Consider the following 22,787-nt stretch of genomic DNA (forward strand, 5'->3'; position numbering starts at 1 on the left):
TGTGTGTGTGTGTGTGTGTGTGTGTGTGTGTGTGTGTGTGTGTGTGTTGCTGTGAACAGAGCAGCTGAAGGAGCTGAAGCAGGAGTTCATGAAGCAGGAGGAGCAGCTGAGAGAAGTGAAGAAGAACAGCACTACCTTGGAAAGAAAGCTGGAGTATGAAAGGTATGCCAGCGTCTCCGTCTGCCTCCGTGGGTGCCCCGGGGGAGATGACTTCACCTCCAGCGGCTGTGAAACGATATGCAAACACCTCCCAATGAGGAGCATCCACCTTTAATGCAGTCGCTGAATATTCATATTAATCAGAGTCTACCTGGTCGCTGGTTGTCTTTATGCTCTCGTTCCTTCTCCTTGCTGGGATGTTTTCTTGTCTTCTTTGCACTTTTTAAGGTGTTAACTTCTGTCTGTCTGTGTGCACATGATCCATCTGGAAACCTACAATCAAACTGTGTTCACTAGTTTACAGTGTGGACGACAGATTGCACAACTCAAAGACGAGTATGAAGAAACAAAGAAGACTCTGGAGGAAGAAGCATCCAAGCTGAGACAGGTTGGTTCTGATGGATCTCCACCGACAGACGGGTGGCGCTCTGCTGCACGCTGCATATATTTATCAGTCATTGCTCTGGGAGTTGAACGTAGATCTACTGATAGTAGAAGCTGACTTCATGTCCCCACGTCTGTTCACCTTTCAAAGCTTCTCTGTCATTAAACAGTGTTTTCTCCTCTTTTTTTTTGTTCTTCAGAGTGTCATGGATGGCCAGAAGGGCGTCGGGGCAGGTAGACATGTGGATGGAGCACCTGGTGTGGAGCTGGGCGGAGAGCGCCACACGGTGGCCACTCACCGACATGACAGGCAGTCAGATTTAAAAGGTACAGTGCAGGTCGACACCAGCTTCATGCAGCGCAGCGAGGCGCTAACCTGCTGAGTACACGGTTTGATGACTAGAAGAAATCAGTTTGTACCTGCTCGTAGAGTCACTCAGGAACGTTTTTAATGGTATTAGTGTATCAGGGACCTCAGGAGTTCAGCTACTGGACTGCCGGTCTAAGTCCCACTCACTGTGCTCCGTTACAGAAGAGATGGGGAAGCCTGGCAGTGACGCTGGGATGCCTGGTATTGAAGACAGCGAGGTGGGAAAAATCGATGACATGCAGTTTGGTAAGCAGTGAACCTACGCCGTCAGGAGCAATGTGTTTAGTTTGGCTACCTCAGTGAATTAATTAGTCAGAGGAATCCTACAGAGACATGTGGACTCTGTATGGGCGTCTTCTCTACCAGTGTGGAGGCTGATTCCTGTTGTCTGTGTCGTCTCACGTACACACCTGAACTTTATAAACAGACGATGCTGATGGGATGAACAGACCAGCAGACCACATGTGTGTCTGACGGTCACCTGTGTGATGTGTGCTTCTATAGCCGGGTCACGAAATGACTCGTCCTCATGTCAGGGAATGTGGAGTTAAAACCCTGTTCTGGAGTCACTGCTGTACATTTCTTCTAAATCCTTAACGTTCCCTAACAACACGTCCTCCTCTTTGGCCTTTCTCGCTTTGCCACTCGCCTCCAGCCTTGAAGAAACCAGCCATCACTCAGAAGCACGACGAGGCCCCTGACGCGGTTGTGGGAGCCGGTGCCGGGCCTGGACTCGGGGCAGCAGATGGACCCGGGGGCCAGGGACTGCTGCTGGACCAGCCCAGACTCCAGCAGGACCGAGTGGACGGCCGGGCAGCAGCCATCGCGCCTCCAGGCGTCAAACAGGCAGACAAACCGGTGGTGTTTGAGGAGGACAACAAGGCAGGTATCAAGGCGGACGAGCTGGGAGAGCAGCAGAGGCAGCTCCGAGGTACAGTATGCACCACCCTGGCACCACCCTGGTACCGCTCTGTTGTTCTATTAGTCTGCCTCCTGAGCCTTTAGGCGTTTGATAATGAGGTGTTAGGCTTCACTCATTTTAATTATGTTACTTTCACTGAATCTTAAGCGAAGGAAGCGGCAGAGAGCTGTTATCACGGTACACGAGCTGGTGTCAGTTTCTCTGATTTTAATGAGTTTTCCCACTCGCGTGTAGCAGCCTCTCTCAGCTCCACCGCAGCATCACAGAATACAGATGTAGTGGGTTGATCACACTGTGCTCTGAGAACACCGGGTCAGAATGAGGGATGTTTAAGAGGCAGTCACTGGTCCGTGATCTAGACACAGTCATGCTCTAAGTGTCTCTGTTGTCGTCAGTTCCCGATAACGTTAAAGGTGACGGCGACCTCCTGAAGAGGATTCCTCTGCCGCCCAACCCTGCCCAGGTGCCCAATCCCATCCAGCCTCACCGCGCCAAAGACCCAGCAGAACCAGTGCACCACCGCCAAAGTGAGTCCTTGTTGCGCATTTTGAAAAAGCACATATGGGACATGGAAGAAGAGGCTGTGTGTTTTTTTTATTAGGTGCCGAGTTTTACAGTAGAACCACCTGGGTTCTGGTAGCTCTGTCTTTGTGCCCACAGCTCTCTGATGTGTTTATGCAGACAGTAAAGTCCAGTCTGCTGTGGGCCATCTGTGTGAATGTTGTCCACTGCTAAGTGGACACAGCCCTACCTTCAACATAACACCTCTTCATGACACTTAAAGCTCCTGATGGTGTGAATGTCAGTCATGAGTCTGGTGGGAGTAGTGTCAGGGAGCAGACAGAGGAGGAGACGAATGGCACACACCTGGCTCCCAGATGATCCTTCCTGCTGCCTGGCTTCTGCTCTGCTGCCTCTTCACCCTCCTTCTTCTTCTCTGGTTTTTAAATGTTCTGTTCTTTCATCTCTCTCCTGCATCCACCTCACCATCATGAACACAGCTCGCTCACTCAGTCCACGTCTTCATTTCTTCTTCTTCTCATCTTCTGCCTCTGATTGTTAAATAATTCGTCTTATTATTACCCAGCACCCACCGAATATGTGGTTTTTGCTGGTGCGTGGTGCTCACTAGACGATATCAGATGAGAGACTGGGTGCCTGGTTCAGTGCAGCTCGAGGCCCAGCCAGCCAGAACCAGTCCCGCTTCAGACCTGAACGTAAACCGCCTCAGTCTGGGGTGGAAGAGGTCGCAGCAATGACGAACACAATTTAAGTTAATTAAGTGTTTTTTCTAAATGACAGTTTTAGAAACTTTAATATAAGTAGTTTATTTATCACATTTAGAGCAGCTGTTGCTGTCTTCCATCATTTAAAGTTAAAGTGACTGTTTTCTATAAAGGCCTCTGACCCGGTACTGGACGACTCTGACCCAGTGCTGGACGACTCTGACCCGGTGCTGGATGACTCTGACCCGGTGCTGGACGACTGACTCGGTGCTGGACGACTGACTCGGTGCTGGACGACTCTGACCCGGTGCCGGACGACTCTGACCCGGTGCCGGACGACTCTGACCCGGTGCCGGACGACTCTGACCCGGTGCCGGACGACTCTGACCCGGTGCCGGACGACTGCCCAGCAGGCTAATTGAGTTAACACATATATTTACCATCTCTGGCTGTTAAGAACAGTCCTCCTGCCACAAAACCAAACAGAAGATGGGATGTGGTTTTCCATTTGATTGATTTATCTGATTGATTATCAGATGATGACTTAATTAGTGCTTTTCAGACTTTGGTCCTGGTCACAGAGGAACCCTGCTTATCTCCTCCTGGCTCTCTGCTTTCATGTCCATGATTGACTTTTCTTTCCACTTCAGAAACACTCGTCTTTAAATTAGAAGCTGTCACCTGGTGTTCACTTCGTCCTTTGTCCTCCTCGTCATGCAGTCACTCCCTCCTTCATGCATTCATTATGCAGTGTTTCACCTCCCTGTCTCTTTACAACTGCCTCCGCTTCCCTCCCTCTCCTGATGAGGCCCTTCTCTGCCTCCTGCAGGCCGGTTCTTTGATGAGAACGAGTCCCCAGTAGATCCGCAACACGGCTCTAAGCTGGCGGACTACAATGGGGACGATGGGAACGTGGGTGAGTATGAGGCCGACAAGCAGGCCGAGCTGGCCTACAATGAGGAAGAGGATGGTGATGGTGGGGAGGAAGACGTTCAAGGTGAGCCAGGCCGGGGGGCTGGACTGCCTGTCCAGATGTGTATCCACCATTCCTCCCTTGCTCCCACCCTCCACCCCTGTCCTGCCTCTGCCCCACTGCATTTGTCCTGAGTAGCTCACAGTACCCTGAGTTTGGGCCTTGAAAGCACCACAGATATTCAAGAATTATGATTTAAAAAAGAAAAACTAGCTTCAGGGTCAAAGCGGGACGGCTGCGTTTGCAGTTCAGGATGAGCAGCTGTTATTGTTGGACTTGCTGGGAACAGTAACAGCCTCAGCAGCCTTTGCTCCGTGGATCAGGACAGCTTGACCCGGAACTTACGGTTCTGTGAGAGTAATTCAGTTTCCATCTAGTTTGTTTCTGTCCTGCCTGTGCTTCGTTTAGCTAACCACCTGTCTGTGCCCACCAAGCATCTGACCCACATCTAGACCCGTAGATATATTTAGCTCACTGTGTTCCTCAGTGTGTCTGTGTTCTCCTTGAAATATTAAAATGCATGTTTTCTTGTTGTGGTTGTTTCCTGCCACCAGTTTCCATTGCCTGTTAGACCTGAGTGTGTAATGTTTAATACTTGTGCTGAATTTAGAGGAAAAAATGCAGTTTTAATCCATCAAAGGAAAATAATAACTTCAGTCAGTACAGACCAGTGATCAGAGCACAGCTCCCTTATATATATTTATATATATTTATATATTTATATATTACATCTGTCATATGTGACAGCTTGTATAAAGTGTCAGATTTTAGTTAAAACTACAGGATGTGTTTGTTATTTACAGCTAATCGATGTGGAAACGGTTTTGTCTGATATTGTATTTCTACAGTAATGACGTGTTGCTGAGGCGGGGGGCAGAGGGAAGGCTCTGTGTCACACTGACTGACATAAACACCCCCAGACATCCGTTAAAGCCTGAAGGCAGCATGGAGTCACTGTGTCATTAGTGATCCTGTAAATTGCAGTAAATCCTGAGACTTTCACACTGAGCTGTGTGACCATTTCCTGTGAACCAACAGAACCAGTTTCCTGATGTGATAGCAGCACCGGAGACGCCACCGCTTTCATGATCACTCATGTTTGTGTTGCTTCTCTTCCCAGACGACGACGACCGGGACATGCAGGGCGATCGGGCTGTGGATTACGGGAAGAGACACCAGGCCAATGACATTCTCTGAATGGGAACTCGTAACTGATTAAAAACACTCAGACCTTCCTCTACGATCCAAGTCTTTCTTTGACAGAATAGTTTGAACCATCAGAACTTGTAGGCGCGTCCTCAGTGTCACGGACTGTTCTGAGAAGAGACACTGCAACTAATAAATTAATTCTGAATAATGTAACATAATCGAAGAAACAAACATCCTGTTTTCTGAGCTGCTGTTGGTTTGCTGATGGTTGTAGGAGATGACAGTAGAGCTGATGTACTGTACACTGACTGTTGGGTTTTGTCTTTTGATAACTGCCTCGGTTCGTACCGGGCCGGCCCAGAGGAGGCCTGTCCACTCACATGGGAACTGTTTGTTTGTTTGTTTGTTTGTTTGTTTTTGCTACTTTTCTGTTCACTTTGGTGTTGCTTGATATAAACGGACTCTTGGCCTGGGATGTGGACCAGAGACCAACGCGGCGTTCTGCCTTTCTAACATCATTCTGGGACTCTTACTGGAACTGGGTTTTTGGTTGACAGGAGCGGGAACACATGACAAATGCCAAGGACTCTGCTCACGGCCTATTAAATACCTTCTTTTCTTTGTGACAGACAAAGTGCTCCTCATTCAGTTTGTTTTTTACATGATGCCATTGCATGCATTTGAAACTTTTTATTAATCGAATTCAGCAGAATACTGATGCTTAAGCAATACTTAGAGCAACGTTAGGATCCTCCACGGTGGGATGGACACGCGTGGAGCTGACAGACTGTACACATGCTTCCATTAATGAGCTCTCCTGTACATACTGTAGTTGGACCATTTGTACGAGGACACCTGCCTCCTCACCTTTAGGGAAATCTGTGAACATGAAACCAGTTCTGTTTGTGCAACCAGGAAAATTGATTTCTCATGGAAAGGCACATTGAATGTAATTTAATTTTATTAAAGGTGATGCTTCGTGTCATTTGTCACTTGTTCCGGTGCTTCAGCGCAGATGGTCATAGAGGGGAGTTTGTTCTGGTTATTCAGGCGCCTACAGCCCATAATCATGATGCTTGTCTCTTGTAGCGATGCTAAAACATCTGTTGGGGATATACAGCAAGAGTCATTCATCTTTTGTAAATTCAGTTTTTAACTTAGAGCCGTGAAGAGCCGCGCAGTGGAAGAAAGAGGTGAGCGGCGGCCTGGCGGTGTTGTTGAGAGGTAAGGGGGTGTGTCTGTGTCCCATACGGGTATCTGCCTCGGAGAGACCGAGCAGAGGCGGGAAATGGCGCCTGGTAACACAACGGTGTGTCATTTCGAAGACGGCCCTTGAGTAGATATACAGAAAAAGTCGGGACGGATCACGAAAACAAGCGGTGCCTGTGTTGTGATGGTGAATCGGACCTGAGTCGTTGCCTCCACACACTGCGGATCACTGTAAAGTAAGTCGGCGCCGTTAACCAAACCCCGTCCTGTGCGTTGGTCTTCTCGGGGCTCGCGTTTATGTAATGTTGGCTAACGACAGGATAAATATTTTCCTTCCCCGCCTGTGCACATCTGTTAGCCCGGAGCAGTTTTCAAGAAGGCTAGGTAGGGTCAGCGCTAAGCTAGCCGCGCTAGGCTAAGTCACATAGCTAAGGGCAGCTACAGCACGGCCTACCGCGGACCTGGCTAATTCCTGGTCGGCCCCGACATTTTATTAATTTTATTTTTAGCTTTCTTCTACACGTTGTGCTAAGCAGTCCAATAAAAGCTTGCTAAGATGTTCATCCTACAAAGTGTAACTGTTTACACCTTATTAAATCAATGGACAGTCCAGTACAGTGCCGCCAGGTTGGGTTTGCTAGCTTGCCTTGAGGCTAGCCTCGTCCAAATTTGGCATTCCTCAGCTGAAGTTTGCTAGGTCTGCATTAGCTCGGCTAGCCCCGTCTTTTCCATTTAATATCACTTTAACGGATACTGAGCTTGACATGCTTGTGTGCCCCAGCTAATCGATGAAATCCCATCAGCTGCACTGTTAGCTTAAGATAACGTTGAATGGATTAGCAGATAATTTGGATAGCGTTACTGTGTCGGCTGTTGTGATTAACGATGTTTGACGAGCTTCACTGTCAAATAACACCGACGCTGTTCATAATGCAGGCTGATAATCGAGTCAACTCTTTATCCAGACTTCACACAATCTAGCTAACTAGTGTCCCAAATTTAGCCAACTTGTCATTTTACCGTCATTTCGCTGAACTTACGATGCCGCACTGGCTTGCTAACGGTAAGTTAGCCAGGTTGGGCTTGGCTTGTTGCAATGCTAACGCTACCTTTAGCAAACTGCTCTGTCAGGTCCTATTAACGATGCAACGGTACTTTTAACAACTTGTGAAATGTGGCAGCGTAGAAAGAATGTGCATTAGAGCAAAGTTGTGTTGCACACCGCCATAAACGGCAACACACGACCTGTTGTACTCCGTTTAGTTGGCTAGCCTAACCGGGCTAGCCGCTCGATTAGCTGCAAAGCTCGGCGATCACGATCATTTAGTGCAACTTTCACAAACGTTTGTTTTCGCGTGATTGGGGCGTCTGGACCACATGTGCAATATGCCCACATGCTATGTATATATTGTCGTTTCTGATCTATGCTTTACCAACTTGATGAGCAACTCAGCTAGCCTTAGCCTCGGGGTAAATGTTGCAGCGGACGGGTTGTCGGAGGGGCCTCGCTGGTTTCTCCGCCGTGTTTCCACTGCTAGCCTTTGCTAGCTCGCTCATACAGTCTCGGTTGCATGCATGTTCTTATTTCCCGCTCACTTGCTCGTACCTAGCTATGTGCATGTTCCTTGGTTAGTGGCTGATTGCCTGGAAACGCGGATCTTTAGCAGCTATAGTGTTGCTGTCACTCGAGCTTTGGCGGGGTTTGATCACACAGTAAACATAACGGGCATTTTATTTTTATTCTTATTTAGCGGCGACAAGGAAATCTGGTGTGTTGTTCACACTGACATGTGCGTAAGACGGGCAGAAGGAAGACACGACACATGGTACAGCAACAGAGAACAGATTATAGACATCATGTAAAACGCAGATGAGAAATGTGCACATCAAATAGACTTTGAGTTAATCGCATTACACGAGGAATCCCGTTCAGAGAGAGAGAGCAGGACTGGATGTTTGCATCTGACAGGTTTCACTCCTCACATGATGTTATTGGATGAGAGCACAGAGAAGTGCAGGAGATGTTAGGTTACTTATCAAACATTGCACAAGGACACCATCTGCAGTGCTGATGTCGGGCAACCTGTGGGATCAGGAACTCCTGTGGTGTTAGTGAGGTTCTCCTCTGATCATCTCAACAACAAGCTTCATCTTTACTGGAAGGCTCCTGTGATGCCAAATGTGTTGAGCTGAAGGATTTCCTCTGACTGTGTCGTATCGCATCAACTAATAGACCTGAGAAAGGACAAAGTAGTTTATGGACCACCTCAGGACTGGAGTGAAACCAGCCTCTTATGTGCAATAACATAAAAAATATAAAAGATGTTCTTCCCAGATGTACTTTAAACAGACATAATTTGTTTCTAAAGGTTGTGTCAGTGCCGTGATGTGTGACATGCAAACTGTGAATGGTTTTAGTTGTATGTTGAGGGGAAGCCATGTCTCTGAAGGCAGAGGCTTTAGGAGGTCGTCTCCTCCACTGAAGACGAGGAAACATGATGTACGATATCCCAGAGCTGTTAGTGGGTGTTTAAGAACATTAAAAATGCTTAAAGGCATTCAGCTGATAAATGATTGAGAAAGCAGTTGTTTTCTACACAGTCAAACCAAAGCAAAGCTCATCGAAGCACGTTTAAGTTTCAGAAGTACAAATGATCTGTTCAGATTTTTCTGAATGTGTCAGAAAATTAAATATTGGATTCTGTGAAACTGTATTCCAACGTTTAATTGAGGTTGTGTTCAAACATCTCTCCTCATACATGTACTAGTTTGTCTGACTGTTTTTTTTTTAAAGCACAAACACTAATTGTTGAATGTGTTGATAAGTCAGAGCATCTTTCCAGACGAGTACATTTGACTGATGTAGTTTCACTGTTCGTTATTTGACTCTGAACAGTCGCAGCTTTCAGGCTCGTCCCACTTTCCCTGCTCGCCTCTAACTTTAATTTTCCCGTGTACTCTGACACTGCTGCTGTTTTTTTTCTTCCTCCTGTGCGTGGGATTGGGCAACAGCACGTACACTTGTGCTGTGTTCGTGGATACACCCCTTCTGTAAATGTAAAGCAGATGTAGTGAAGGACACTGACAGTATGTGAGATGTACAGTATGTAATGAGAAGGCGCTGCTGTGCGTTGAGCGCTCCTGACAGGCCGTGGATATGTCCGGACACATTTTTAGTTATGTAAGCGCGAGGGGCTGGCACGCTGCACTGAGGCTTTATGTTCACTGTGAATTGTTTTTAGTTTTCATCGTGAACGCTGAAGCACATGCTGACCAATAAAGGAGCTCATCATCATGAGCTTGTTTCTTCTACAGATATGTTTAGGTTCAGATCAGATTTATCTATTGATTTATCTCAGTCTTTGTCAGTGGCCGACAGTTTTCTGTTTTCTGTTGTTGACCCGACTTAAACTTGGACCGTACTGGACTAGCCAGTGTTTGGGAGTGCTCGGCTGTGTGCGTATAGTGTTCGGTCCGGGGTAATGCTTTTTTTAAAAATGCACGAATGGAAGTAAAGCCAGCTGTGGCTGCTGCCGTGATCCACTGATGTAAGTGAAATGGGATCTTGAATGCATCCAGATGTTGGCAGAAAGTGCACCAGCGTTACTCCTCTACACACAGATACACTCCACGGACTGATCCGTCTTAGAAGCTGTACGTGTGCAGCGGGTCAGAACAACCTGTTGGGCCCGTGTTTGAGTTTATTTCCTTGACTGTACGGTGATGATTGTTTTCCCTTTTCTTCCCCTGCCTGTTTCTCACTGTGTCTGTCCTTATGTCTGGTTCTTGTGGAGCAGCCTTACATGTGACTGCTAAAACAATGAGGCTGAGAATGCGTAAGGCGTCTCAGCAACCGAACCCCACGCTGGCCAGCCGCCCATCCAGAACCAAGCGGAGGCATTCAGAAGTAGAAGAGGACACTCCTACCAGCGGAGGGAGGGGATTGTTCTCAACCATCAAGAAGTTCATCAGAGGAAATGCTGTGAAGGTAACTACCTCTAGTGATCGCATCGCTCCAATATGAGCGTGGTTCCTCCGTTTAGGGAACGTATTGTAGCTGGAGTGGAGGTTCTCCTCCTCCTCCTCCTCCTCCTCCTCCTCCTCTGTGTGTTAGCTTTAACAGTGTTAAACCAAAGCTTTTGGCACTTCTCAGATTTAAAGCTGTACTGAACAATGTGCTGTCCAGGTCTCAGAGTTAAATGCAGTGTTTCTTGGTGCAGAGTGTCATGTTTCCCAAGAAATGTCTGCTGGAATGCAGCAGCTTGTCTGAGAACTCGGACTCTCGTCTAATTTTAGCATCTGGCTCACGGAGCTGGTGTGCAGGGACAGGAGGTAGCAACAAGTGGAAAAGTCAACTCGGCTAAAAGAAGTTTTTCCTGTGGAAAGGCGAGGGGGCTTTTTCACATTTTACATATTGTCATGTCCTTCCTGTATTTTCCTCATTAAGCACCAATGTATGCAAACTGCTTTAAGTTTTAGCGGCATGTGTTTAAATCCTTAATGAGCTTAGTGATGAAGTAATTAGCTAAATGACTTTCTGACTGTTAGCAGCTGATAGTGTCTGTGAGCTGTATGAGACGTGGTCCACAGGTTTGTTTCATGTCACATTATTCAGAACAGGAGTAATAAGATGCTGCAGGCGGTGTGAAGGTGTGGAGCATCAGGTTTAAGGTTATGCAGATGGTGTCTGGTGATACAAACACCATCAACGATTAGTCACATGTAGAAAAACAGTTTTTGACAGTATTGTTAAATGACTAGTTTCTTTTAGGACCACTGTGTTGTCATTTTAAGCTGTTGAATGGTTTGTAGGCAGCGTCCATAGCAGCCCGTCTCTGATCACTACAGTTCTACAGCAGCTACAGGTGTGGATGTGTCTCACAGCGTGGTCCAGTTTGGATTAATGAGCATGATCATCCCTTTACCTTCACTTTGGTCGGAGGACACGAATGCAGCCACCGTTCAGGAGCATTCGTTTTAAACTTCAGTCATTTGAGCCTGTTTTGTTTTTGGTGATTTATTCCGAGTGTTGAATCTGTTTTCAGGTGCAGCAGGAAAGCCCAGCCAAGAAGACACGCCTCCACTGTGATGTGGACAACAACCTGATCACCTCCACCACCCCAAACACCAACACCCCTCGGAAGACCATAAGCAGAGTCGGCAGGAGAGGCTCCGTCAATGGACGTGAGTGAATAAAAAGCCTAATCATTGGTCTCTGCTTCCCCCTCGTCTCTGTTCAACCTGTTAAATCTCACCTGCAGAGGCAACCAATCATGACAGGAGTAAGGAGAAGCCCAACGGTAGTCTGGAGGAGACGACGGCCGTTGAGGTGACCACCAGCCCCCCCAGAACAACCCTTCTTGGGACCATCTTCTCTCCTGTTTTCAACTTCTTCTCACCAGCTAAGAATGGTAAGCAGGCTGTGAGGTGGCCTTTATGCTCTGTTGACTGGAGCTGTTCTCGTATTGTACATCACAAAGTAAAGTCACGACGCCGTTGTTCTGTGGTTTATGACAACAGTATGTCGTCATCCTGCTGCTCCCCCGTGACATAGCGTAGCTCGCTATACGTTTCTGTACGACATAGCGGTGATGTGTGGGCTTTGTGTCAGTTATGTGGACATAGAAAGCGTCTTAAACGCCTCCCTGCTGTGTTTGTTTTTCAGCCTCTTCTGGCTCAGACTCTCCAGACCAGGCGTTGGAGGCCGAGGAGATAGTCAAGCAGCTGGACATGGAGCAAGCTGTTGAGACTCCGACCAGCACGGCGACGTCCACACAGGAAATGTGTGCCACCACTAACTTCTACTCTAGTGTATCCCAGCTGCCACCTCTGCGGCCTCCACACATCCTGGAGGCATCTCCCACGACGGAGGAGGGAGAGCTGGATGCCGATGCTGACCTTCCCCCCCTCACAGGTAGATAACCAACGAAACGTGCTTCTGAAGCTTTAAGGTCTTCATTTAATGTTGATGTAACGATGACGTTTTTGACACCTTTGCTCTTCTGCTTAGTGTTCCTTCGTCTCATCTTGCTTTTTCAAATATTCTTCCTCCAAGCTCCAGGCTCCAGTCCAGACATGGCGTATGTGGACGCTCCTCCCACCGCAGTACCACCGGAGGCATCCTATGAGGAAGACTGGGAGGTCTTTGACCCGTGAGTAGAACACTGCAGTCATAAAACACTCCTCCCTGGAGCCACACCTCACTGCACCGAGCAGATATTTGGAAAACAAGGGAAGCTGCATAGCAAGTAAAAACTAAAGGTTAAGGCAAACGATGTCCAGACCACCGAGCTGGCAGCCGAACCCACCGTTTGCTCAGGTTTCCAGTGTGTAAAACACAAGCAGGACATTGGTCACTGACAGGCTTCTGACTGAGAGCAGAGTCCAGAGGCGACAATTTGATGTGGGTGAAATAAAAATAAAGTTTTCTCATCAACAGCTGTTCTACATTTAACGCGACCTTATTCTGAGCACATGTTGGTTTAAGCTGGAGTACATGTTGGCTAATATTTACCTATTACAAAAAAATAGTTTTATTCTTCATTCAAAAGAACGCGAGTAGATAAAACATCTTGGTTAAATGGTTTTTGACCCTTTTTGACGTTGGTCTCCTCCTTCACAGCTTCATTAATCCACTTTGCTCAGAAAGTTGTTGGTTCAGGTCACGTTTACACGTAGCCGGGCGTTTACAAACAAATAAACGGATCTACGCTTTCAAAAATAGCATCGTTCTCACCAGATCGCTTTCAGAAAACATCTTAATGTCCACAAACCTGCAGAAAGAGCTGCTATGAGCTGCCAGACCTACAGGGGGCAGTGTAACGAGATAAAGCCATGCTAGCCAATCAGAATCCTGGAAAATACACAACAACGAAAACTTCCTGTTACTTTGAATGATAGTGGGGTGGTTTGTTTGGACCTACAGAGAGGTGGAGCTGCTCCTACATGTGCTGTTAGAACCAGCGCCGCTTTACCAGCATCCATCCATCCAGCAGCCAGACTGGAAACATGGTCGCACACATGTGACCTCAGACTCCGCCTCCTCCTGTCTACATGCAAACGTACAGACAGAGTTTTTCCAGATCCCCACTTAGTTTTCAGATGTGATGGTTTTCGGTGACTCGTAGCTTCGTCTGCGTGTAAACCAAAGACCCAGACACGTCGAGGTATCACCGCTTTAGCTGCGTGTAAACGGTGCCTCAGAGTTCTGGTGTTTTAATTAGTTTTGCTTTGCAGGTACTTCTTCATCAAGCACGTCCCTCCGCTGACGGAGGAGCAGCTCACCCGGAAGCCAGCCTTGCCGTTGAAGACGCGCAGCACGCCTGAGTTCTCTCTGGTCCTGGACCTGGTCAGTTACACACTGTTTTATTACATGTGTTTTTTTTAATGATTGAATCTCGGTGGGGATTTTAAAACACGTCCTGATGTTTCCCTGTTCTCTCCTCGTGTTGCTCAGGATGAAACGCTGGTCCACTGCAGTTTGAATGAGCTGGAGGATGCAGCACTTACCTTCCCTGTCCTCTTCCAGGATGTCATTTATCAGGTGAGCTCTACCTACAGGATTGCTTCCCTCCTTTTTCCCATGATGCCACTAGAGGGGGCTAAAGTCATGCTTCTGAAAAGCCTCCTGTGGAAGCAGTTGTACTCGCAAAGACAAACTAATCACTCATACGGAGAACTGTTCAGTCAACACGTACCAGAACTAATGCTGCTTTGATTCAGTGTGTGTTATACATGTCGTGCTCACCGGCGGTCTGTGGTCTTGTGCAGGTGTATGTGCGCTTGAGGCCGTTCTTCAGAGAGTTTCTGGAACGCATGTCTCAAATATACGAGGTAAATATAACCTGGCTGCTCCGGTCAGTTCGTCCTGAGTGCATCCGATGTTAAACACTGACCGTTGTCCATGTCTCTGTCCCAGATCATCCTTTTCACAGCTTCTAAGAAGGTGTATGCAGACAAACTGCTCAACATCTTGGACCCTAAGAAGCAGCTCGTGAGGTACGCCGTGTTTTGTGTCAGTTGGTCATCATTACGCAACAAAACATGAAAGCTGACGCGAGCCTGAATGAAAGCAGCAGCGATGCTGCCGTGCGGTGCTGTTCAGGTGTCAGTGTGGTGTTTTTGTGAATTATTGATTTTGCTGACCTTGTCACTGATTGATTTTTTCTTCTGGCCCCTCTTTCCTTACATCCCCTCCTGTAACCGTAGACACCGGTTGTTTCGGGAGCATTGTGTCTGTGTCCAGGGAAACTACATCAAGGACCTCAACATCTTGGGCAGAGATCTGTCAAAAACCATCATCATCGACAATTCACCACAAGCCTTTGCATATCAGGTACTGGGACTAAATGAACAGGACACACGCTGAAGTTTACAGAAACACAATCATGTATGAGTGTGTGTGACCAGGTTCATCCTGGAAATGCAGAGCTGGCCCCAGGATGAGGCCAAACCCATGTTAAACACTCCATGTTTCTGGTTCTTTGATGTGAACAACGTGGAGCTTCTGTACAGCTGGTCTCTGTTAAACTAAACATCAGCCTGGTTCCTGAACAGAAACACTGGAGCCCGTTTCTACTTTTCCTGTTACTACAACTACAGCTATTGTCTGATTAATTACTGCAAAGCAACTCAAAGATGTGATTGATCAATTATTGTGAGCTGCTGAGCTGAATCTAACAGACACCTAGAGCGTCCTATTTTTATTTTATTTATTTTTTGGGTATGTAGACATTTGCTTCCTCAGTGATGCTCTCTTCACTGACTACAGATGTTGTAGACCAGGGATCTCCAGCTGTGGTCCTCGTGAGCTGCTGTCCTGCAGGTTTTAGATGTGACTGCAACACACCTGACTCACATTAACGGATCTCCAGCAGCTTGTTGTCAAGTTCTACACAAGTCTGTTACTGATCCATTAGTTTGAGTCAGGTGTGTTGCCGTAACATCTAGAACAGTAGCTCATGAGGACCACAGCTGGAGATCCCTGCCTGAGACCGATGGGGATATCTGACATGTGACTTCTTGGCCTGTTTTTATTTTTCCTTCATACGTTCTTTTGTTAAACTGCAGCAGCCTTTTCCAGACATCAGTGGGAGCGTTTTTCTTTCTGTTTGTGCCAAAGGTGTCCCTCATGCCGTCACAATCAGCCTGTTTCTGTGTCTTGACAGCTGTCCAATGGGATTCCCATAGAGAGCTGGTTCATGGACAAGAATGACAATGAGCTGCTGAAGCTGGTGCCCTTCCTGGAGAAGCTGGTGGAGATGGTAAGGTGTCCTCCTGTCAGGGCAGCAGAGCCATACTGGACCGTTTCAGTGCCTGTAGTCTGACATGTTCTTTGTTTCCTCCTCTGGTGGCTCGTCGACCTGCTGAACCCGTCAGAACGAGGATGTGCGGCCGCACGTTCGGGAGCGGTTCCGGCTTCACGACCTGTTGCCTCCTGATTGAACTGGACCGCCGGTCTCAGAACGGGACGACGTGAAAAGACTGAAAACGACACGCGTGTAAAAAGCCTCTCTTTGGATTACAAACTACAACATTGCCATTACTTTTAAAACTTTAGCCTTTTTTTTCCTCCTCGTTTTGTTTTTAAGTACACCATTGCTTTTTAAAAACTTCAAAAGAAAAACATTTTTAAAGATCTGGGTGAAATTTTCTAAAAAAAAAAAAAAATCTCTGAATGCATAGCTGAAGTCACACGTCCTGTGTACCGGCCCAGGTCGACCCGTCTCTCTGAGCGACTCTCCAGCTGTGGAGCCACTCGGCGGCTCCACGCTGCATTCTGAAGTCTTGGTGCTGGTTTAGTGGATGTGAAAACGCCACCTGGTAAAGAGGAACTCGGCCCGACAGAGTCCCTGAACCCAAACCGACCCCTGGTGCTCACGCTGTTGACACTCTGGCTACAGACCCGTTGCAGCAGGACCGACCGGCCCGGCGACCCATCTGTGCATGTGTGTATGTTTACTCCTAGCCACACACACACTCACCGATGTGGGCGAGCCACAGTCTGTAGCCGTTCAACCATATGCATTCCTCTGTAGCTCTGTCCACTTTCTATCGTCGGTTGCAGTTTTTTCTGGTAAAACTGGTGTTTCATTGTTTTTAAGAAAAAAAGACAAAAAAAGCTAGAATGTTTTATTCTGTTTGTAAGATATTTTAAAAGGGGTCATGTCCTTCTGTTGTGAGCCTTTTCCCCGTGACGAGAACGTGGGCGCGTTCACGACGGTCCACCGCAAACGAAGAGGAGCTAAATCCACGACTTAGTTTGTTCTAACAACTCGAGGTTTGAATCAGCGTGTTGGCTTCACTGTGGACACATCATGGCTCCTTAATTAACGTTAGGATTAAGATCTTCTTACCTGTAAATCTGACATATTGTAATGGTTGGAGGGCATTCGTTGACATTAACCTTTCTTTATTACTAGTATTTGATTTGTCATTCATGTGTAATCAGTATTGTCTCTTACTCCTAATCAAGTATTCTGGCTGAGCTGTTTCTTTGAGCTGTGATCCGATGGCTATGTCAGTAGCATTACCGCTAATGTAGCACATCTCTAGCAGTGTGTCCTGAAGTCCACGGCCAGAGCCTGAACCAGCCATACATGTGGAACCAGCAGCGTCCTGTTACCGTCAGCCCCTCTAGCCGTCTGTCTCATACGTTTTTAGTGCTTTTAAACATTCGTTCTTTCTTTTAGCACAGTTTAAGGTGTCGTGTTTCAGGAATGGTAACTATATGAATGTGTTGCTGCCCAGCTGCAGGCGGGACTTTTACTCCTCTGTTGTTTCAGCTTAATTTATTTAACAGTGAGACACACAGCAGGTGGAAATGTAGATGTTGGCGACTTCACCGGCCTGAAGCCGGGAGGTCCATCATGTTAGTCCGATGTTACCAGTCAGCTCCCAGGCCCTCTAGAGGGAACCTCTGTGACAACTTGGCATGCGTTGTTTCTCTTCAGTTCTTGTTTGAAAGTGCATTTTAAAGCAGAAGTGGGAGTTTGGGTTGCCTGTACAGTGCCATACGAGCCCTCTCCTCTCCACCTCCCCCCCGTGGCATCTCCCTGCTCTCACCCTCAAAACGCTTCGATGGAAAGAGACAATCAGACCTCACAGCTCTGCACAGGCAGAACCACGGAGACGCCCATCCTCCCTGTGTGTTAGCTTCTTTTTTCCAGTGTTCAGTGTGTGTTGTGTAGTGTGACTCCCATGCCCCTCCCCAGGTGTAATTATCCAGGTGAGTCCTGCCCCAACGATCCCTGCTGCTCCCTTCAGCACAGGTTCTGTTCAGAGGTGGTTCCCATCTGCTCAGTGCTGGCCCGTCTTCTGCCTTTTCTCACCAGAAGTTAGTAGCTCTCCTGAAATCAGAATTTGTTTTTATTCAAGTGAAATCGTTAAAGGGCACAATGGTGTGAACTCGTCCCGGCGAGCGCACATGTCCAGACTATGAATGTAAATTGTACATGGGGTGAAGGCTCCGGCGTCGTCCCAGAGTCCACGTTGTGTTCTGTCTTCAGCTAGAACAGACCGATGATGGATGGCAGCTCATACCTGCCGTCCAGACGTCTAACAGAAGGCAAAGAGAACACCTGTGGACCTGGGACGGCGCCTTGAGGTCCCACCATGGTAGCCCCCTCCCAGTCCCACCACCTCCACCATCCTGACTGCCATCTCCGCGTATGCGAGCCTCGCCCTGAGCGCGTCCTCGGTGGGCCGTGATGACGTAAAATGATCGGTCACGGCGTTTTGCTGAAGGATCAGCGGGAGGCGTTCCATACTGCTCATCCTGCTCATCTTTATGTGCATTACCAGTTTATTGTACACCGAGTGTTGTACAATACATGCAGCTTCATGTTAAAAAAATCCTTAAAGTAAGGAAAATCTTTTGTATTTTTGATTTCAAAAGGCATGTCATATCTACTTTTTAAATGTATTAATGAAGATTTAACTTTACATCAGATGGAGTGTTTTGTTTTTTTCTTACAAATATCTGTATGTTTAGTTTAGCGCTATGTCACTGAACTGTTAAACTTAGCATGTAGACAATACAGCTTGCTTTGTGGGAAAGTCCTGAATTAAATTTTAATCATGGAACTTTTTCTGCAGAAAAAAAAAACAAAAAAAAAAGCAGTCGTGTTAATGACTTTTATTTTTTTCTTCCCGATACCCGTTAAGCCATTTTACTTGCAAGAATTGCTATTTGTGCTGAAGATGTATTTAAAAAGCTGTTTTAAGACATCTTTGTTATCTGTCAGGCTGTATGCTATTGTAAAGTGTATATACAGTTACATTGAATTTCTGAAACAAAGTTTTAAAGTTAAAAACATCCTGCATGCCCGTCTGTTTTTGTTCCTTCCTGGCTGTCTGAGCTGATGCTGAATATGTGGAGCAGGTTCTCTTCAGGGTTCATAGGAGACCTACAGCCTGCAGGTCTTTACTGGTAGCTGCTGGGTTTTATTTCACCAGAGTTACAGCTCGTTATATTACCTCCTATAACGATTGATGATTAATAATGGTTTTTAAAGAGAGATTTTACAGTGAAGGGGTTTCATTTGAGGCCTTTAAAGCAAGAAAACCTCGGCTTTGGTCAGATTACCTTAAAGCCAATTAGTCACTTAAAGAGGCCTTTGTTTATCATTATTCTAAAGCTTTAGTGTGTTTCCTCTGTTAGACCCTCTGGAAGTGAAGCAGAAGCAAATGTATGAAGGCCAGTAACTATAATGTGCCATCACTTATCTCCTCACATTAATGATGAGTTCCTAAACATGTCATTTTAGGCATCAGGTTTCTTTGTGTGTGTGTTTTAATAACTCCCCCATCAGCAGTCTCAGACATCCTTCAGGCTGTATGCGGGTGTTAAAAGCTGTCTGCCGGAATATTTGAAGCACAAGTCATGTAAATCCTCCAGCAGTCGGCCTGGTGTCTGGTGTCTCCTCTGACAGGACTCGGGTTTCAGGCGGAGGAGTTAATCAACACAGCCCGTTAATAATGCAGCGCCGTGGCCGTGCTTGGTGCTGAAATCCCTTCTGCCTTTCACAGCCCTCGTTTCGCACCTACTGGTTCTTTTCTTCCTCCTTTACCGGTGTCCTTAATTACGCTGCTTTCAGACCAGGTGTAGAGTTGCAGGTCGGCACCGAGGTGAGCACAGTGGCATGTAAGAGGGATCAGCACCTCGGCCAGAGATGAAGGATGACTGGTGCTGTCAGAGAGCTGAGGTGGTGACAAACATGAAGCCTGGTCTGAGTCCGGTTCGTCTGCCTCAGCTGGACTTCTCCTCCACAGCGACGGGATAAAGTGGATCTCTGTGGAAAAAGATTTAAACATATCTGGAGCGGTCGCCTGCTCGTGTTTAAGGATGCTTACAATGAGTTTGGCTGTTTTCACGGCGTGCCTCTGCTTTGGTGAGTACAGGTTTCTGATACCAAAGGTTAACATATTTGTACAAGAGAAATCTGTGTTTTACCATAAAATATGATGTTTCTAGATGAATGAATTCATTTCACCACTTTATAAACTTTGGTTCAGGTCAGTTCGTAGCATCATAATCTTGAAGTTCACCGTATGACTGAGTTGTTGCTGGACTTAAGTCTACAAGAAAAGAAAGTGATCTCTGGAAAAACAGCTCTGTTCGAAGCTTTGGGAGATTTACCTGCTAACCCTTGAGGTTTTTAAATCAAATCGTGATTATTTATGTTGAGCATCGTGTTCTCAGCCGATTAAGGAGCACTAAGCATTTCAATTTACTGGAGAAACTGAATTATAGATCACTACATTTGGAGATGGATAGTTTTTACTGGATAGGAAGGAACAGAGAGCTGTCAGACGGATGGAGTGGAGCTGAAGCACCATCCCTCCATCCATCCGTCTATCCATCCATCCATCCATCATCTATCATCTATACACCACTAAATCCTCATTGGGGTCAATGCTGCACAAAATAGAGAAAGTGAAGTAAAATTCTTCAAACTTGTAGTTTGTGCAGGAAGTAGGACAGCAGAGTAAATGCACAGAGTTACTAACATGACTTCAGAAAACTCAATCTTACCTAAAAATCGATTCAGTGTTACTAAACATTTCCACTGAGGAGCCAGTATCAAGATTTCAATATTTATTAAATAAAAGTTTAATTTATTAGAATCCACTGTTGATTGAGTCTCATTAACTTGAAGAAAATAACCTGCAGAATGAAAACAAAGAAAAAACAGACAAGTGTGCTTGGTTGTCTGTCTCTAAGTGTAGCCCTGTGATAGACTGGTTACCTGTCCAGGTGAACCTGCCTTCACCCTGAGGCAGCTGGGATAGGCTTTTTTTTTGGTGTAACAAAAACAGGTTTTTCAAACATGATTTTCTCAACATCTACAGGGATCATATGTGATGTCCAGCAGGTGTCTTCACAGCCCAGATCAATACACAGAAAGACGACGCAGGCTCCTGACGAGGTCTCCAAGTTAGAGGACGACATCCACCAAGTCATCGATCGGATCCACTCTCTGTCTGGAGGAGGCCCACGGAGCTCCACAGCGGAGGGTCACAACCTGAACGCATACTATGATGTTCTGAACCGCTTGTATGGCGTCTTCCAGCCGCTGCTGAGAGAGAGATTCATAGACGACCTTCCCAAGACGTTAGTGTGCATCCTGTCTGGCAGACAGGACTGTGGGCTGGAGGCTGAGCTGACCAAGACGGTGTCTCTGGAGTTGGGGAAGCCTCTGCTGGCGTTCCTGTCGTCCGCCAGGTCCCAGACCTGCGGCCCGCCGAGCCCTGACGAAGAGGCCAACAGCTTCTTCAGCGCCTACCTCAGGACGGGGGAGTCGATGACGGCAGCGTTCAGCAGCTTCCAGCAGATGTATATAAGTCTCCTGTCCAGTCTGTCGCTTTCTGAGAACGTCATGAACGCTGCCAGCGGCATCATGGATGGAGCCGTGAAGTTCGGCCTTCAGCTCATGGCAACGCTGCTGGAGCTGCCCATGGACTACATCAGAATCGCTCTGCAGCTGGGAATCAGAGTCCCGGCGTTAGATGAAGGAGGCATCTGTGAACAAGGTGGAGCGTTAGTTTTCTTTATCTGATCAAGTGAAAACTAAACATGATCTGATACAACATACAGCTGATTACAAATCCTTTATTCTCTGAGCTAATTATTTTTCCCACTTGTTCTGCAGGAGATCTCAAGCAGCTCATCATGTGGTGAGTCATTAGTCAGATTCATTGTAAAGCTGCCCTGTGGAGGTTTCATCGGTGTTATCACCACGTGTAGAAGACAGCCGGCTAACAGCCAGTGCATCAGGCTGCAAAAGGACTCGTTCCTGATGCAGTTTGTTTTTTAATCCTACCTCTGGTTTCATTCAGTGCATGACAGTTTGAACACGACTATGGTTCTGAGACAAACAACTGGCAAACATGTTGGGTAATAAGAAGCCTGTGCACTTCTAAACGTCAGGGGGGAAGTTAGCTCCAAGCCTTTGGAGGGTGAAATCCTGTTCATGGTGAGTGGAAGCTGAAGATGCTGATTTAGTGCAGCCTGAATCAGGATCCCTGTTGGATCTCTGTCTGGATGCATTCAGCTGATCTGGTTCTGTATCACGTTCACACCTGAAACGATAAAGCATTTTATCTTCACTGGGCCCAAACCAGAGAGGAAATGTGATTCCTATTAAATACTGTCCAGGAGAGCAACAGTATGGAAGATACTGAGAATTAAGAGTCAGTAGAAGAAACAGCAGTCTGCCAACAATAACCTGAACAAACAGATGAACAAACAGTAGCTGTGAGCGATGCAGGGCTGTTAAAGATCTGCTTTCTCAGCACTGTTTGACAGCAGAAACACAGTTAATGATGCTGTTAGACATACAGGACGTGTTTATAACAAACAGAGAATGTGAACATGACTTCATGTGTTTGCAGACTGCACAGGGCAGCTTTAGTGAACATCACACAGCAGCTGCTCTTCATGTTGCTGCAGTAACTCTGTGGTTCTGTTCTGTGGTTCTGTTCTGTGCAGGGGGATAAAGCACAACGTGAGCTGGTCTTTAAGCGTCCCGCTCATTGACATCTTCCTCGGACTCTTCCTGCCTCCAGAGGAGTCCTCCTACACACATCCAGGCCCGAAGTGTCCGGATCTTCACAACATCCACTTCCAACGCAGCGGCTCAGAACCCAAGAACCACACGGACATCGGCTCTGAGCTGCAGTGTGACCGCCGGGAGCTGGCCACGCTCAATGACACCATGTGTGCCGACATCCTGGCGGGTTCAGGAGAAGGATTCTCTACGTCTGTGTTCACGCTGTGCCAGGCGCTGAACTCCCTCAGCCCCGGCCAGGTGGACAAGGTGTGGAGCAACACGTGCTATGTTGTCCAAGCTCTGGCCTCTCCACTCATGAGCAGGTCACCTGACTGCAGCCAGG

The 22,787-nt window shown here is 47.0% G+C and overlaps 2 protein-coding genes across 4 annotated transcripts in view; both read left to right on the forward strand.

Annotated features, from left to right (window-relative positions):
* golm2 (golgi membrane protein 2) overlaps positions 1-6,168 on the forward strand; it is an 11,524-nt gene extending 5,356 nt beyond the window's left edge. The window contains exons 3-10 of one of the 2 annotated variants that reach the window (XM_008281376.1): positions 60-162; positions 457-547; positions 744-870; positions 1,076-1,159; positions 1,569-1,844; positions 2,231-2,362; positions 3,891-4,058; positions 5,155-6,168. In XM_008281376.1, coding sequence (XP_008279598.1) covers positions 60-162; positions 457-547; positions 744-870; positions 1,076-1,159; positions 1,569-1,844; positions 2,231-2,362; positions 3,891-4,058; positions 5,155-5,231 — 1,058 coding nt within the window. In that variant the 3' untranslated portion in view covers positions 5,232-6,168. The remainder of the gene's footprint in view (positions 1-59; positions 163-456; positions 548-743; positions 871-1,075; positions 1,160-1,568; positions 1,845-2,230; positions 2,363-3,890; positions 4,059-5,154) is intronic. The other variant, XM_008281377.1, reaches the window with a different exon arrangement.
* Positions 6,169-6,456: 288 nt separating this feature from the next.
* On the forward strand, positions 6,457-18,708 carry ctdspl2b (CTD (carboxy-terminal domain, RNA polymerase II, polypeptide A) small phosphatase like 2b). Of its 2 annotated transcripts, none has more exons than XM_008281379.1 (13): positions 6,457-6,628; positions 10,190-10,380; positions 11,438-11,576; positions 11,654-11,803; positions 12,058-12,306; positions 12,448-12,544; positions 13,629-13,740; positions 13,849-13,935; positions 14,163-14,225; positions 14,311-14,390; positions 14,601-14,727; positions 15,560-15,655; positions 15,771-18,708. In XM_008281379.1, exons 2-13 carry the CDS (start codon positions 10,213-10,215, stop codon positions 15,834-15,836), a joined length of 1,434 nt encoding a protein of 477 aa, XP_008279601.1. In that variant the 5' UTR covers positions 6,457-6,628; positions 10,190-10,212; the 3' UTR covers positions 15,837-18,708. The 2 variants fall into 2 exon arrangements, with proteins under 2 accessions (XP_008279601.1, XP_008279600.1); XM_008281378.1 differs by lacking the exon at positions 6,457-6,628 and adding an exon at positions 6,839-7,455.
* The last annotated feature ends 4,079 nt before the right edge of the window (positions 18,709-22,787 follow it).

This window comes from Stegastes partitus, unplaced genomic scaffold, assembly GCF_000690725.1.
Source record: "Stegastes partitus isolate 25-593 unplaced genomic scaffold, Stegastes_partitus-1.0.2 Scaffold232, whole genome shotgun sequence".
Lineage (NCBI taxonomy): Eukaryota > Metazoa > Chordata > Actinopteri > Pomacentridae > Stegastes > Stegastes partitus.